General features: G+C 39.7%; 1 protein-coding gene across 2 annotated transcripts in view; it reads right to left on the bottom strand.

Moving 5' to 3' along the window:
• Positions 1-13,617, bottom strand: part of DPP6 (dipeptidyl peptidase like 6) — a 394,434-nt gene that overhangs the window by 95,723 nt on the left and 285,094 nt on the right. For both annotated transcript variants that reach the window (XM_053979702.1, XM_053979712.1), the window contains exon 7: positions 2,620-2,701. In XM_053979702.1, the coding sequence (XP_053835677.1) occupies positions 2,620-2,701 (82 nt within the window). The remainder of the gene's footprint in view (positions 1-2,619; positions 2,702-13,617) is intronic.

Genomic DNA, 13,617 nt, shown 5'->3' with positions numbered 1-13,617 from the left:
AACAAACCAGGAGATTTCAAGGGGAAAGTTTTTAATTTCCTGAAAATTGGGGTATCTTCAAGGTGATGCAAAACACACTTGCCCTTGGCTCCCACCTTTCCTGGGAGGTGCAGCATGAAATTGGATTGAGCCTGTGCCCAGGGGCTGCTGCTGTGTGCAGCACCAGGGCTGACACACACCTGGGGTCCTCACTGCTGCTGCAGGACCCCCCCAAATCCCTCAGGAACCTCCTGGGACCAGGGGAGCTGACTTGTGGTTCCCAGCTACTCCTTTCCCTCCCACTCAACATATTTTCCCTCCTTCTGCTGCAACACAACTCAGTGTACATTTAGCAAACACATTCCCACTATCAAATTTTAATAGGCTTTAATTTTTCTCTGTCTTTGCATCTCCAAAGAAGGTGACACGAATTTCACTGGCAATTATATTCTGAGTAACCCAATTAGTCCTGAAATACAGAGCACGAACATGGTGTGTTTCTAGATCTCATTTATTATTCTTGTAGGGATTTTTTTTTTTAATTTTAAAAGCTTCTTTTTTTCCTCTGGCAATTCTCTGCTGATTATTAGATATAAAAACATTATATGGATGTATGTAAAAGCATGTTTATTTTATAAACTACAGCTATGACTTTATTTCAAGGTAAATGACTGGCAAAGAAAAGGGCAAAAAGGCACACATGTTAGCAGTATGAAAAAATAATGCTTAAAATACCAGTGAGTTGCTCCTCACCTACCCTGATTCCAAATGCAAGAACATAAAATAGAGCTCAATTACAGGCCAATAATTTTACATATCTCAAAGTAAAAAAAGACAAAAAAACAGAAGGAAAAAAAAAAGGCATGCAGAACAAATTTGCTGCAGCAAGATTTTTCCAAGATTCATATGGAATTCAACACAGGGATTTTTAAGGGTACCAAAAATACATATAGCATGTACTTCACAGAAGGAATATGCATGAAACTTGATGTCTTCAAGAATTCTTAGAACTTTGAGTTTCCACTATAAATTGCTTAAAAAATATGGTGGAAATTAGTATCACCCTCTTCAACATTCAATTATAAAGTTGGTTGTAAAGAAGACTTTTCTTCTCCTGGATTGTGCATACTCTCCTGTTGGAGATATAATTTGTCTGTTTTGGTATGAACATTTTTCTTGGCTTTGGTATAAGATCCCCTCAGATCTTGTTCCAAGGTGGAAATTAGGTGCAGCCCTTCAGCTTGGTAAAATGAGCATGGGTGTGAGTCAGCAGTGAGCCGTGACCCCAGGTGCTGAGGGCACACAGGTTCACAGCAAAACTCTGTAAAAGGAGGGAAGATTCACTTGTGGGGTGGAGAATGTGACTAATGCCACTCAATATTAGATTTTAATTAGCAGATGTAGTTGTTACACGTCGTGAAGCTCTGTTAGACTTAAAATAGACCTAGTGAGCGGTGAAGGAAAAAATGTTTTGGGTTTCTTTGCTGTCCTAAAGGTATTCCCTACATGTGGTGGGGGGATTGGAGCATGATGTGTGAGGTCTCTCCCAGCTGTGTGCAGAGAAAGCAAAAAGCTCCTCAGAAGACATTTTGCACAGAGGCAAAGGCTGACTCTCCTCTCTGAGCAGATCTGAGGTCAATGACTCTCAAACACAATTTTCCTGATGGAGCAGACTTTCCTGTTCCTGTATCTGCTGTGTTTTCTCCAACCTGATTTTCAGGCTTGCAATGATAATGACTCCTATTTCTGTATTTTTAAATCACAGAATTTAAAATAGTCCAGTTAAGGACACAGACAAACAGTCCCCAAGAGAGGACTGGGACCAGGAGATACATGCCAGATTTTCTCTTATAATGAGATTTCAAAGCTCATTTTTTGGTATAACGCTTCCATACCAAAAAATATGTTGCCACTTTTTCTTTTCTTGCAATGGTAGAAAGAGAATGTTTGGAATATAGAAAAACTTAATATTGGATTTGCACCAGGAAATGAAGCCAGTGGATCTGGCCAGGAAATACATGCTCTGAAAAATGGGCACATCCAGGATGGCAGTGGCTGAGGGGTAATATACTGGGGATTTTAAGATTTTTTGCAGTATGAATAGCTCCATGAAATACAATAAATCCCTGACAAGTGGTGTGGTTGTTTTTTTTTAAGCAGCTCTGAAAACTTTCCAGGATCCACTTCTAATTCTGTCTATTTTGCAAACAACCACAGGGCAAATTCAGGGCAGCTCTGTTCTAGAGAGATGCATTCTCCAAACGGAGCTGCTAATATTAACATATCCCCAGAGCCAAGTTTGCAAGTCTGAAGATGCCCTTGTGAAGCAATGAGATGCTAAATAAATCAAACTATTATCTCTATAATCTGTCCTGTGTCCAACACTGGGAGAAGCAGGTGCATCCTCTCAAAAAGCTTTCATAAAGTGTTCTTTCTCTGCATTTTTAGACACGATTACTTTGAATGGATATATTTGAGCATTTTATAAATAAATTACATGATAGAACAATCATAAATAAATGCTAGAAGCTACCACACAGGCTTCAAGAAACTATTCAAAAAAGGAATTATTATTTCTCTACTTCCAAGCAATAGCAGCATGGTCTCTAAATGCATTTGCACACTTGTTTTTTCTCTTACCAGCTGTTGCCCTTTTGGACCCCAACCAGCATACTGAAGCTTTGCATTGCTGACCTCAGGGGGATACAAATTCTGGGGATCCCTGAAAAAAGAGAAAAATAAGATTTCAGCTTCAGAAATGTCCTTGTTTAAGTTGCTGCACACGTGTGCTTTGGAAATACACCACAAACTTGTAAGATGCCTTTCAGCCAGGTTTCAGTAGACTTCTTACACAGTAAGGTAAACACTAGCAAGTGTTGGTAAGATCAAACATTTAAGTGACAATTTCTGTTTCTCATTAATAAGAAGCTAAACATATTAGTTCCACTGCTGACTTGCCTAAGCCTTAAGAATTAGTTCAGGGATGGCAAAGAATGCAATTGTACTTATCAACTCTGAAGATGTCCACAAAGGATAAACAATATTTATAACTTTTAATCCGACTGCCAGAAGAAAAATAAAATTTTGTCTTCTGCACCCATTGACTTTTTTGCTTCATAAATTTCCTTTGAATATGATGGCAGAAAAGATTAGCAGATGTATGACAACTGATATGAAGCCTGGCTTCAAAGAAAAAAAAACTCCTATTAACACAAACTATATATATATATATATTTTTTTTAGAAAACAAAATCAAAATGCTTTTCTTGTTCTTTCATCCATTACCTTCCTTTTGTAGCAGAACACAAGTGACACACAGCAAATGTAATAAAGAAAAAGGAGGCTTTTTTGGTAAATGTCAAAGCAGCATAATGTCATTTTCTCCCCACATAGATAGCATTGCCTTAACTGTATTTATACTCAGCACAAATAATTACATTACATATTCTGAAGTCACATTGCAACAACCCTGTGTATCTTAATATCCTACAAACAAGAACTCTAATAAAGTCTGTATAAAATGTGCCTCATTAGAAGATCTCAAACTGCTTGAAAAAGTAAGGGTATTATCATCACTGGTTACAGACAGGAATAACAAGGCAATTTGAGGCCAACATCACCAAAAACCAGAGAAAAGAGCCAAACCCTGCCTGGCCTTTAAGCAAAAGTCCCTTCTTGCACAGTTTCCAGACCATGTTTTCAAAACAGAACAAAGCTGAATGCAATAATTCAGCACTAAGTGAATTGAATTCTCTTTATTGCCTGTTTGGCGCCTGGTGCAGCTCCCCAGTTACAGTCCCTGGGCTGCTCATTCCCTCTGCACTGGGGCTGTTGGAGCAAGGACAAACACAGCAGCAAGAGGAATGCTCAGAACTGATTTTGTGCAACCTTTCCACTGTGAAAAAAACTCTCGTTTCCTCTGAGCTGTTCAAAGGCCAGCCAGAATCAGGGCAGACCCAAGGTGAGGACCTTGATGGCCACAGGTTCTCCCTTCCATTACTCCTGCAGGTGGAACCCTCACAGTAAAGCTGCCAGCTTTGATGGAGATGGGATGAACTGAGAATGTGGAGGGGCAAGAGGGGTTTGTTGAGGCACTGACACTTCCAAGTCTGAGTGTACCATAAGGTGCCCACATAGCTTTTGTTTCTACAGGCAAAATGTCATCCACAGCTGCTGCCTGTAGAGGAAATTGTATCTTTTCTTATGGTTTTTACCTAGAAGGTGTCTTTGTGAGCAGCCTAAAGTTGTTTTTGTAAAGTATGGATAAGAGAACACATAATGCTCATACTGAGAGCAGCCACAAAATTCCCTTTCCTGTAGAAAGATGAGCCACACAACTTGTTCTGGCTTGTGTGTGTTTGCTACTTAAGTTTCCAGTCAGCTATGCCTGTTAGGAATCAATCTCTCTGGTTAGCTATCTTGATTATTTTAACAGAGAGTAACCTGTGAGGGAAGTAGGAAAAGAGAAAAACAGGGAATCAAATCAAAACTTTTTTTTGGGAGAAAAAATTGCACTTCACTATTTGCCAAACGAGCTATCTAGATCTTGGGTTATTTTACCCATGGTGAGAAGAAGAGCAAGAAATTACAAATAGAGGGGGAAATACCATCCCTAAATAAACAGATTATACAAATTGTAAGAATTTAAAGCTGTAATGCTTCAGATAACACGGGTGGAGCTGAGGGACAGACATGCCAATTACAGCAAATAATTCAGACCAGAGCACAGAGAAGTCCTGTCAGTTCTGCTCACTGCATCATCTTTTAGAAGAGGAAAACTCTAACAGAATGAAAAATGCTGCATAGACCAGCTTTGGTAGCAGGTAAGGCAGAAGGAAAAGCAAAGAAATGTGCTGCAGAAAAAAAAAAAAAAAAAACCAACCAAAACCCACAAAAAAAACCCCACACACACAAAAAAAAAACCAACAAAAACCAACCAACCAAACCCAAACAAACAAAAAACAACAAAGTCATATTCTCATTCTTTGGCATAGCCAAGGAAAGCCAGAATTGCATCTCCCGAGTTCTTTCTTAAGTTGTTTCATACGGTTTCATGTGGCTTCTTTTGTAGCAAAATCTTGTGAACATCCATCCTCATGCTGTGAGCTATTCCCTGCAAGCACCGGCTATGAAAGCACACCAAGATCCCAGTTTTCCCTCAGAAATGCTCCTGAATAATGGACATATTGGTATATTTTGGCTTGTTTCTCATCTTTTGAGGAGAATCTTCTTCCCTGGAGTAGCCACACTCACTCACCCACCTGCAGCAAACCTCAGTACCATGTGCAAGGGGGTTGAGAGGATTCTCCTGGCCAAGCCTGATCTCTCAGGCTTCAGAGAAATCACAGGAGTTACCTGGAGCTGGGCTGCACCAGCAGAGACCAGGGGAACCTGCGCTGTCAGCAAGCTCAAAGGTGGCATGAAAATGGAGTTCACTCACTTGTGAACCTCACTGTGAAAGATCAAATTCCCACACACGTGTTTGGGCTACATTTGGTGCATGATCCACAGTGGAATATGCATGGACTCCTGCTCTGGAAGCCCCAGGCAACCCATTCCAAACCCATTATCAAAGACTCACAAAGATACAAATCCATTATCAAACACTCAAAGATACAAACTCATTATCAAAAACTCACAGATAGCTTTGGGTTGGAAAGCACCTTAAAGATCATCTCATTCCAAGCCCCCTGCCATGGGCAGGGATGCTTCCAACTGTACTAGGTTTCTTCAAGCCCCATCCAGCCTGGCCTTGAACACTTCCAGGGATAGGATATTCTCTGGGCAAATTGTGTCCTAACTAACTATAAGTTAACTGCTCTGGGCTATTATATCAGCTAGAGAGAGAAGGAGGAGGGAGAGTTGTCTACACAGCTGCTCTGGGCAGGATGGCCACAACTCTGTGATGCTCTCTTAGAGAAACCTCTTGGTGATCCTCAAACTGAAAAACCCTTTTGGAGAGCATTTATCAACCACATGTCCAATTTTCTCGTGCTATTCTGGGCATTTAACTCTCCTTTGTTAAATTCCTGTAGGGGAGTCAGGCCAAATGCACACCTGTATCCCAGAAGCACTCTTCCATTTTCCAGTTGCATAAATGGGATTTCATGCCACTCAACTTCTTCTGGGAAGCATGTTATTCCTATTAACCTATAGCCCTCCATAGCTACATCCTTCCTTCTCCTCCAAAACAGCCTGCTTAAAACTCCTCTGTACTTTTTTTTCCCCAAATCAATCAATATTAGGGGTCATCTCAGCCTCTCCAAAGAGCCAGTGCTCCTAACACACCCTCATAATTAGGGCTTGTTTGGATTTGAGCCTGTCCCTTGTGAGCTCATTTGTGCAGGATGCTGGCTTGGAAATGGGCAATTCTGAAGGCAGTCTGTACATCTCTGGCTCCTGGTTTGGATGGAGAAACAGGTTCACTGCATCCTCATACTATTTTCACTATTTCTTCACAAAAAATAACCTTAATCCTTATTTCCAGCCAAAGAAATAAGGCAAGGCCTTATTAAACTGTTGCCATTATTCCTTCCACTTTTAAAATAATTGATCTTATAGCTGAGAAAGAAGGGAATAATACATTTTAGACCAGACAGAAGATGGAGCAGGTGCTACATAAACTCTTCCACATTAAAATGACATTGTCTGGACCAGAGACATTTAAATTGTCCCGACACAGGAGTGACTTCAGCACCATATTCAAAAAACATTCCTGAAGTAATAAATTGAGAAATTTGCTCACTTAAGTGAAGTTTTTTTTGCCAAAAAAGTCTCCCCTCAAAATTTCCAAACAAGGAAAGTTCCTGAGTGCAAGCAGAGTGCTGACTGCCAAGTCATCTTTGCTTGCAATTGAGCTCAGAACAAGATGCAGAATAAAACAAACCAATCAGTCATGTGTTACCTGCATTTGACTTTAAAAATTACTGTGATTAATGAGGAACTTGTTTGAAAGTGTTTGTCCTGGTTTTTGCTGAAATTTTTATATCTTGTGTGTTCCCTCTTCTGACATTTTCTCCTAAAGAAGGCAAATTTCCCTCAGAGACTTTGTGGACTGGTTCTCCTTCTGAGCACAAATATGATTAACTCTTTTATATAAAGTTCTTCAAAAGCAACTTAAAAATACCCAGAAATTTTCCACTGTAATTGAGGGAGTGGCTCCCTTTACTTCAAGAAGAATATTTTACAATGCCAGATTGAAAATGTCTGAAACTGATAAAAGCAGTCAGATTCTGGGGTATGGTATAAGCTGTTGCTCTGAGGTCTGTTTTCATAACTTAATTCTAATTTCAAATGGAGAACAACAGGATTGTTATGTAAATTCTTTGAATATGATGCCACTGTGAACAAAAATGCAATTTTCACCACAGGCTGCTCTGATATGTCCATCCTCTAAAGAAATTATATAAACTATGTATATATGTTTTACTGGGGAAAAATTTGAACCTCCTTACTTCACTATGTCATAATTTTGGAAAACATTTACTGTGTAATCTGTATGCTAAATGTCAGTAGTTATAAAAGCTGTAGAAATAAAGACAGCTACAAAAATATGTGAGGAAGGCAGAAATATCTCCTCTTGTTATCTGCATCAAGCCAGGACTGAATATTTTGAAAGACAACAGTCCTAAGGACATCAGCTCACAGTATTTTAAGCATTTTTTTATAGTTAAGTATAAAAAACTATCTATCTAAACTATCTGTCTCCAAACCAGAACTCAATGTCTTCACATCTACCTCTAATAACATAAAATCAGACAGCAGCTAAGACAGATTTCTTCCTTAGAAAGATGGAAAGAAAATAGAGAATAAAATAAAGAACAAATTCAGAAGGGCAATAAAAAAATGGAAACATCTTAATATTTAAGAGCTTTTGATGTATGATGTGGGAAAAAAAAAGCAAACTGGAGGAAATTTGCAAAAACAAATGAAAATATGTAGAACATACAGGTTAATTAATAAATCTACAAAGAAAGATAGATAAGGACATGGAGGAAGAGAGAAAGATTTCTAAGAGGCAGGAATGCAATTCCTTGAGTAGCACACACACAATTTTAATGAGTTGTTTTTAATGACTTGACACAATTAAATGACTTGTTTACTTCAAAATTCACCAAGGAGAAGAGAAGACAGGTGCCATTAAGAAAATTTCTCCCCAGGAGATACAGAGCCCTGCTGAGACTCACAGTGAGATAAAATAAAATATCATACAAATGGGAATAAAGACTTGCCAGAACAGATCATCAAGAAATCATACTGTTAGAAGATGCAACTAAAAGAATCCTTCTGGAATTCTAATAAAAGTGCTTAATTAGATGGGAAAGGCTCTTCCATTCATCTAGGCTCATCCACTATTAAATATTTAATTCTCACTCAAACACACACACACACACATATTTTCCTTACAGAAGTACTTTTTCAATGAACAAAAGTAGAAGTTGATGAAAGCAATTTGAACTTATTAATTTCAACTGCAGATGCACATCAATTCATTCACCTGCTCTTAAAAACATCAGTGCTCACCAACCATTTTTTCCAAAATGAACGAATTCCATGGATTTAGCGTATAAAAGCTAAAAAGAAGGGAATCTAAAATATTTGTCTCTAATTTGACAATTCTTTTGGATTCAGGCCAAGAATATGAGCTCAGAGGTCTTTTTTTTTTTTATATAGTCTGCCTGTGTCTGTAACCCCCCATGAATGTAATATTTGGTTCTGAGCCTTCAAAACCTTGCACTTCATTAGTATCACCTTAAAATCATAGAATCATAGAATGGTTTGGATTGGAGAGGACTTCAAAAATAATTTTGTTCCAGTCCCCCTGCCATGGATAACTACACAAAAATCAATCACTTGTTAGAAAAGGAGCAACCAGCTTCCACTGGTAATGGTATAAAATGATGGCACAGCCCTGCCCTTCTAGTCTAAAAAAAAAAAAAAAGATTAAAAGTGCATCAGAGACTGGTCCAGAGCCCTGGGTTGCAGTGAAACAGGCTGCAAAACATTGATCAAAAACTCTGCATTTCCCCGAGTAAGCAAACAGTGGAAATGGACCTTGGATACTGCTAACATGACTTTAAAAATGATGGCATTATCATGTTTCTCATGTGACCCCTCTAAATCACAGAAAACAGAGTGAATTTTTACTGTATTTTTAAATGGAACTTTTGTTACTGGAGTAATATTTTGTCTCCTAAAGAGACAATGAGAGGCAATAGCACTCAGGTGATAAATGCAACCACTTAAAAGCAATTTTCTCTTACTCATGTAATTTTCTTTTACTCTGTAGATCTTTCTCAGTCAGCTCTGACCTCATGTCTGTGCAAGGCATGAGGTAAACACTGGATTTACCAGGGTTTCATTAGTATTTATCTACAACAGAGACATGAAAAATGAAAATTGAAATAATTTGAATGCTGTAAAGAAGACTAGTCAGAATTCCAGCTAGCCAAAGATCAGCTATTCAAAATATGGGGGGGAGGAAGGGAAATGCAGGTTGAAGAGAAACAGCTTGATAAGCACTGGGATGTTTAAGAATCAACTGGGAAGATCTTCTGGATCAGCCTGGGTTGAGTGTCAATCTACAGGAACGGATGTTTGTGATGAAACCTGAGCATTTTCCATCCAGCTGACCTTGTCTGACTTTTAAACACTAATAAAAATATGGCACCATGATGTGATGCCTGCAGAGAGCAATATGGGATTATTAGTACACAAAATGAGCTACAGAAATGATCTCCTACCACCAGAGACAGCAGAAGTGCCTCGTTGCAATGAGACTCCACTGGCTGTTGGGTCGCACTTCTAATTGGGCAAGACATTGATTCTTGGGCTTGTGCTCTAAAATAATTTAACAGCTTGTGCTACTTGGTTTCAAACCAAACCAGAATGACTCAGTATTCTCTGTTTTCTTTTTGAAAACTAAGTCCTTGAGCAAATCTCGTGTCAGGGGATCCTGAAGGCTTGTGTGGAGGTTCTCAGGAAGTGAAACACCTTCCTAAACAGCCTCTCCCCACACAGACTGTGTCATTGTCAGTTGAAATTAACAAGGCATACATTTATTTGTGCCATTATTTCCATTTTTTTGTCAACAGTGGTGTGATCACTTTTAAACACCACCACAAGTGGCCTGGTTTTCAGGTATGGTTTGAAAGTGGGTGGCAAAATTCTCTCCTTATTCAGAGGACAAAACCAGCACTCTAGCTCTGCACTTCTGCCCCATAACAGAGATGTAGAAACCTGAAGAACCCACACAAGAGGGAATACCTGCATTTGAGAGGGGGTTTAACATCTGCCCTCAGGGCTCTGCATGTGGAAGGTCCCTTCATTCTTTTTATCTCATTCTCATGTGTGAGATGGGAAAGCAACCTTTTCTATTCCAGTCTTAGCTCCTCAAATTTCTAGTGGAGCATTCAGTAAATGTTAGGGTAAGGGGTGAAGAGGCATCAGGGCTGGAGTGACACAGTCTGGGCTATCAGCCAGGTATTTTACACCTTTGCCATAAAGAGATTTTCTCAGTGGTCACTGTGCCAAGGAAAATTCTGGCTGTAGCATCCATTTTCCACGCAGAGGTCCTCTCTTGCTTTCCAAAATTGCTTTCCCCATACCCTTCTTCTCCATATGTTTTGAGCTCCACAGGGGTTCAGGATGCCCATTTTGAGATAACAGGGCATTTTTAGACTACTAAATTTGGTTAGTGATTACCTGTGGAGGGGTCACAGCAACAAGGAGTGAGGACAACAGGGAGCCCCAGGACATGGCTGGGGTGCACAAGAGCCCTGGCATGGATTGCTACAGATTTCTCAGAGGTGGGGCACTGTACAGTCCTCCGTGGCTGGCACAGGACCCTACATAGCCCTCACCATGTGACCTGAGCCCAGGACTCATTAAACCCCACAACAGTGAGGAAATGCCCATAATCTTGCAGGTTTGGGTCCTCAAAACTGACTTTTTTTTTTTTTTTATTTTTCACATGTCCACAAACAAACAAGCCTGCTTTTTGTAGGATGCACATTCTTTGGGCTGTGTAATCAAACAGCAGTGCACTGAGAGTTTAATGGGCTGAAAGTTTATAACCTAACCACAGCAAGGAATAATCCAGGCTCACCCTGCAGGGTGGCTCTGCAGTCCCACAGCAGTGGAGCAAAACCAGCTCCCTGGGGAAACCTGTGTTTCTTCTTTGTATCCTCATGGAAACTCCATCCAGGACTTTGAACATTAGGGCAAAAATGCAAACAAAAATTCCTGATTCCCACTAAGAAAATCCACCTACAATTTTATTCCTGGGAAGGTGATGATGCACGGAAGCAGCAATGGTACAGGCTGTGGTTAGTCAGTGCTATGCAGCACCACTTTATAAAGTCTCTTTCATCCACCTTTGTTTCCCTTTTCTGTCAAAACTCTGTACTAACTCAACCTTACTGAGTATGAAAGAGGAGGAATACCCATGGCAAGGAGCTGATTTTTGGTGGTGGCTGTCAGGAAGTGCATGAGCCCCCCAGCAGTGACTGTGGTTTGGAGTCTGACCACAGCCTGGGGTCACAGGGGGCTCATTCATCCTGAGGCACGAAAACATTTCCAAGTGCAGACATGGTTCTCACCAGTAAAGCACATTTTATTCACTGTTTAGACTTTAATAGGATCCCTGCCTCCATTTCAGAGGGTGCTGTCTCAGAATATCAGAATGAGAGAGTTTGCTTCAAACCTTTTTTCCTCTTTTTTTTTTTTCTTTTTTTGATGAGCCATAAGCTATTGACCTTTTCTGTAACATAAGGAGGTTGGTTGCTGGGCTTTTCAATGCTAAAGTGCTAACATTTGTGTCTAACTATTAATTACCCAAGGGGTTTTTTTGGTTTTTTTGGTCATTACTCTAATTCTTAATATCAAATCCTCCCCTCAGGGGACCATTCCTTATTATTATCACTATACATGGTTTCTAAGCTGTCCACCCACATCACAACTGATTCTGGAAGAAAGAAGTGTGTGGTAGGAATTGCTTTGCCTACACAAGAAAGGAACATTTCACATTAATAAAAAAAAAAAAACTGCTGTGCAGTGACCAGCATGGTGAGCAAGTGGCAAATCCCCAGGGGAAATGATGTGGTGTTGAGCTGCTGAAGTGGATTTCCTCCCACCAGCACAGCCAAGAGTCCTTCCTGAACTGCCTTCCAGGCTGAGCTGCTTTCAACCTGCCACAGCTTGCAACTGAGTGATGCTCAAATAGCAGCTTTGCTTAATGAAATGCTGGTTCTTTCTTTTCAAAGAGGCCCAAAATGTATTCATAAGCAGGAAGCTGGTATGTGATTTAACCACTATTCCAGTGATTTGCTGAGTGTTTAATTCAGAAGATTATAAAAAGCAAGAAGCCAAACAGCTCCATCAGGGCTTGAGCCAAATGCCAGCAAACTCAGATGAAAAATTCCTGTCCACATCAGAGGATGTAAGGTCAAGCTCCATGATCAAGCTATCAAATGTAACCATTCCAAGTTTTCTGTTGTCAACATGCAACTGAAAAACCATCTGACATCATGAGGATGTTCTTATTTATAGTCTGGCATAAAAGCCACCACACTGTGCAGAAGTGCCTTAATTAACTATATAAACTATCTCAAAATGTGATAAAATCTATAGAATGATAATTGTTAGAGAGGGAGTAGAGAGGAGGGGTAGAAATAGCAGGTTCTACATGAACTGCAGAATACATTTTTGTACTTATTTAACAAATTTCACATTTTCATTTGGTTTTGCATACCTTTTCATAAAGATTTTATTTCAACCTCTACAGATCATTCTTGGGGGAAAATATTCAACTGCTCTAAGTAAAATTTAATTAGCTGAAAAGGGGTTTTATTAAATACTCTACTTTTTCCTCTTAAAATAAAATGTGGGCACTAGTACAAGTTTATAAATGTTAGAGTGAAATTGTGCAGCAGTCTGTACAACAATTATCACATTTTGCCTCCATTGGGTAGGTACCATTTCTCTTCTTGCTTTGCAGATGGGGACACTGAGGCACAGAATTTTTTTAGTGCTACAGAGATGTTGTGTAACACACCAGATCAAAATAAAATAGACCAGACTTGATCAAATAAGCAGGTTTCTGAAGTAAATTCAGTTCCCTGAAGTATTTTTATCTATGATTTTAAATAATGAATCACAATTTCTTTTTACTGATAACATGGAAATGGAAACATGTGCCAGGGTAAACTTCTTGTCTTTCAAAATATACAAGAGGATACATACAAAACTGATTAAGTTTTCTCTAATTAACTTTAAAGTCCATCTCTTTCCTGCCAGTGGCTTGTAGGAAAAAAAAACTAAAAGGAGGTAGGAAGAACAGTGAGAGCTCTGCACAGAGATCTATAGACAGCACTTTGAAAATTTACCCACAGTGAAGCACTGGCTCAGTTCCTCTCCCTCTTATCACTTCTGTGGATCTCCAGCACGTTTTGTGCACTCACTCCACTCCTGGGACTTCTCTTGAAGTTACTGGGGCTCAGCATGGGGCACTCATGCAGGATTTTACAGACCTGTAAAACCCCTGGCAGCGCAGGCAGGAAGAGCTGAACTCAGCTCCAAGAGCTCTCCTGTTTGTGCTTGCCATGTTCCTCTGAGTACAACACATAAATCCAGTAAGAA

The sequence above is a fragment of the Vidua macroura genome, chromosome 1, assembly GCF_024509145.1.
Source record: "Vidua macroura isolate BioBank_ID:100142 chromosome 1, ASM2450914v1, whole genome shotgun sequence".
Classification (NCBI taxonomy): domain Eukaryota; kingdom Metazoa; phylum Chordata; class Aves; order Passeriformes; family Viduidae; genus Vidua; species Vidua macroura.
This window is presented reverse-complemented; position numbering and strand designations above follow the sequence as displayed.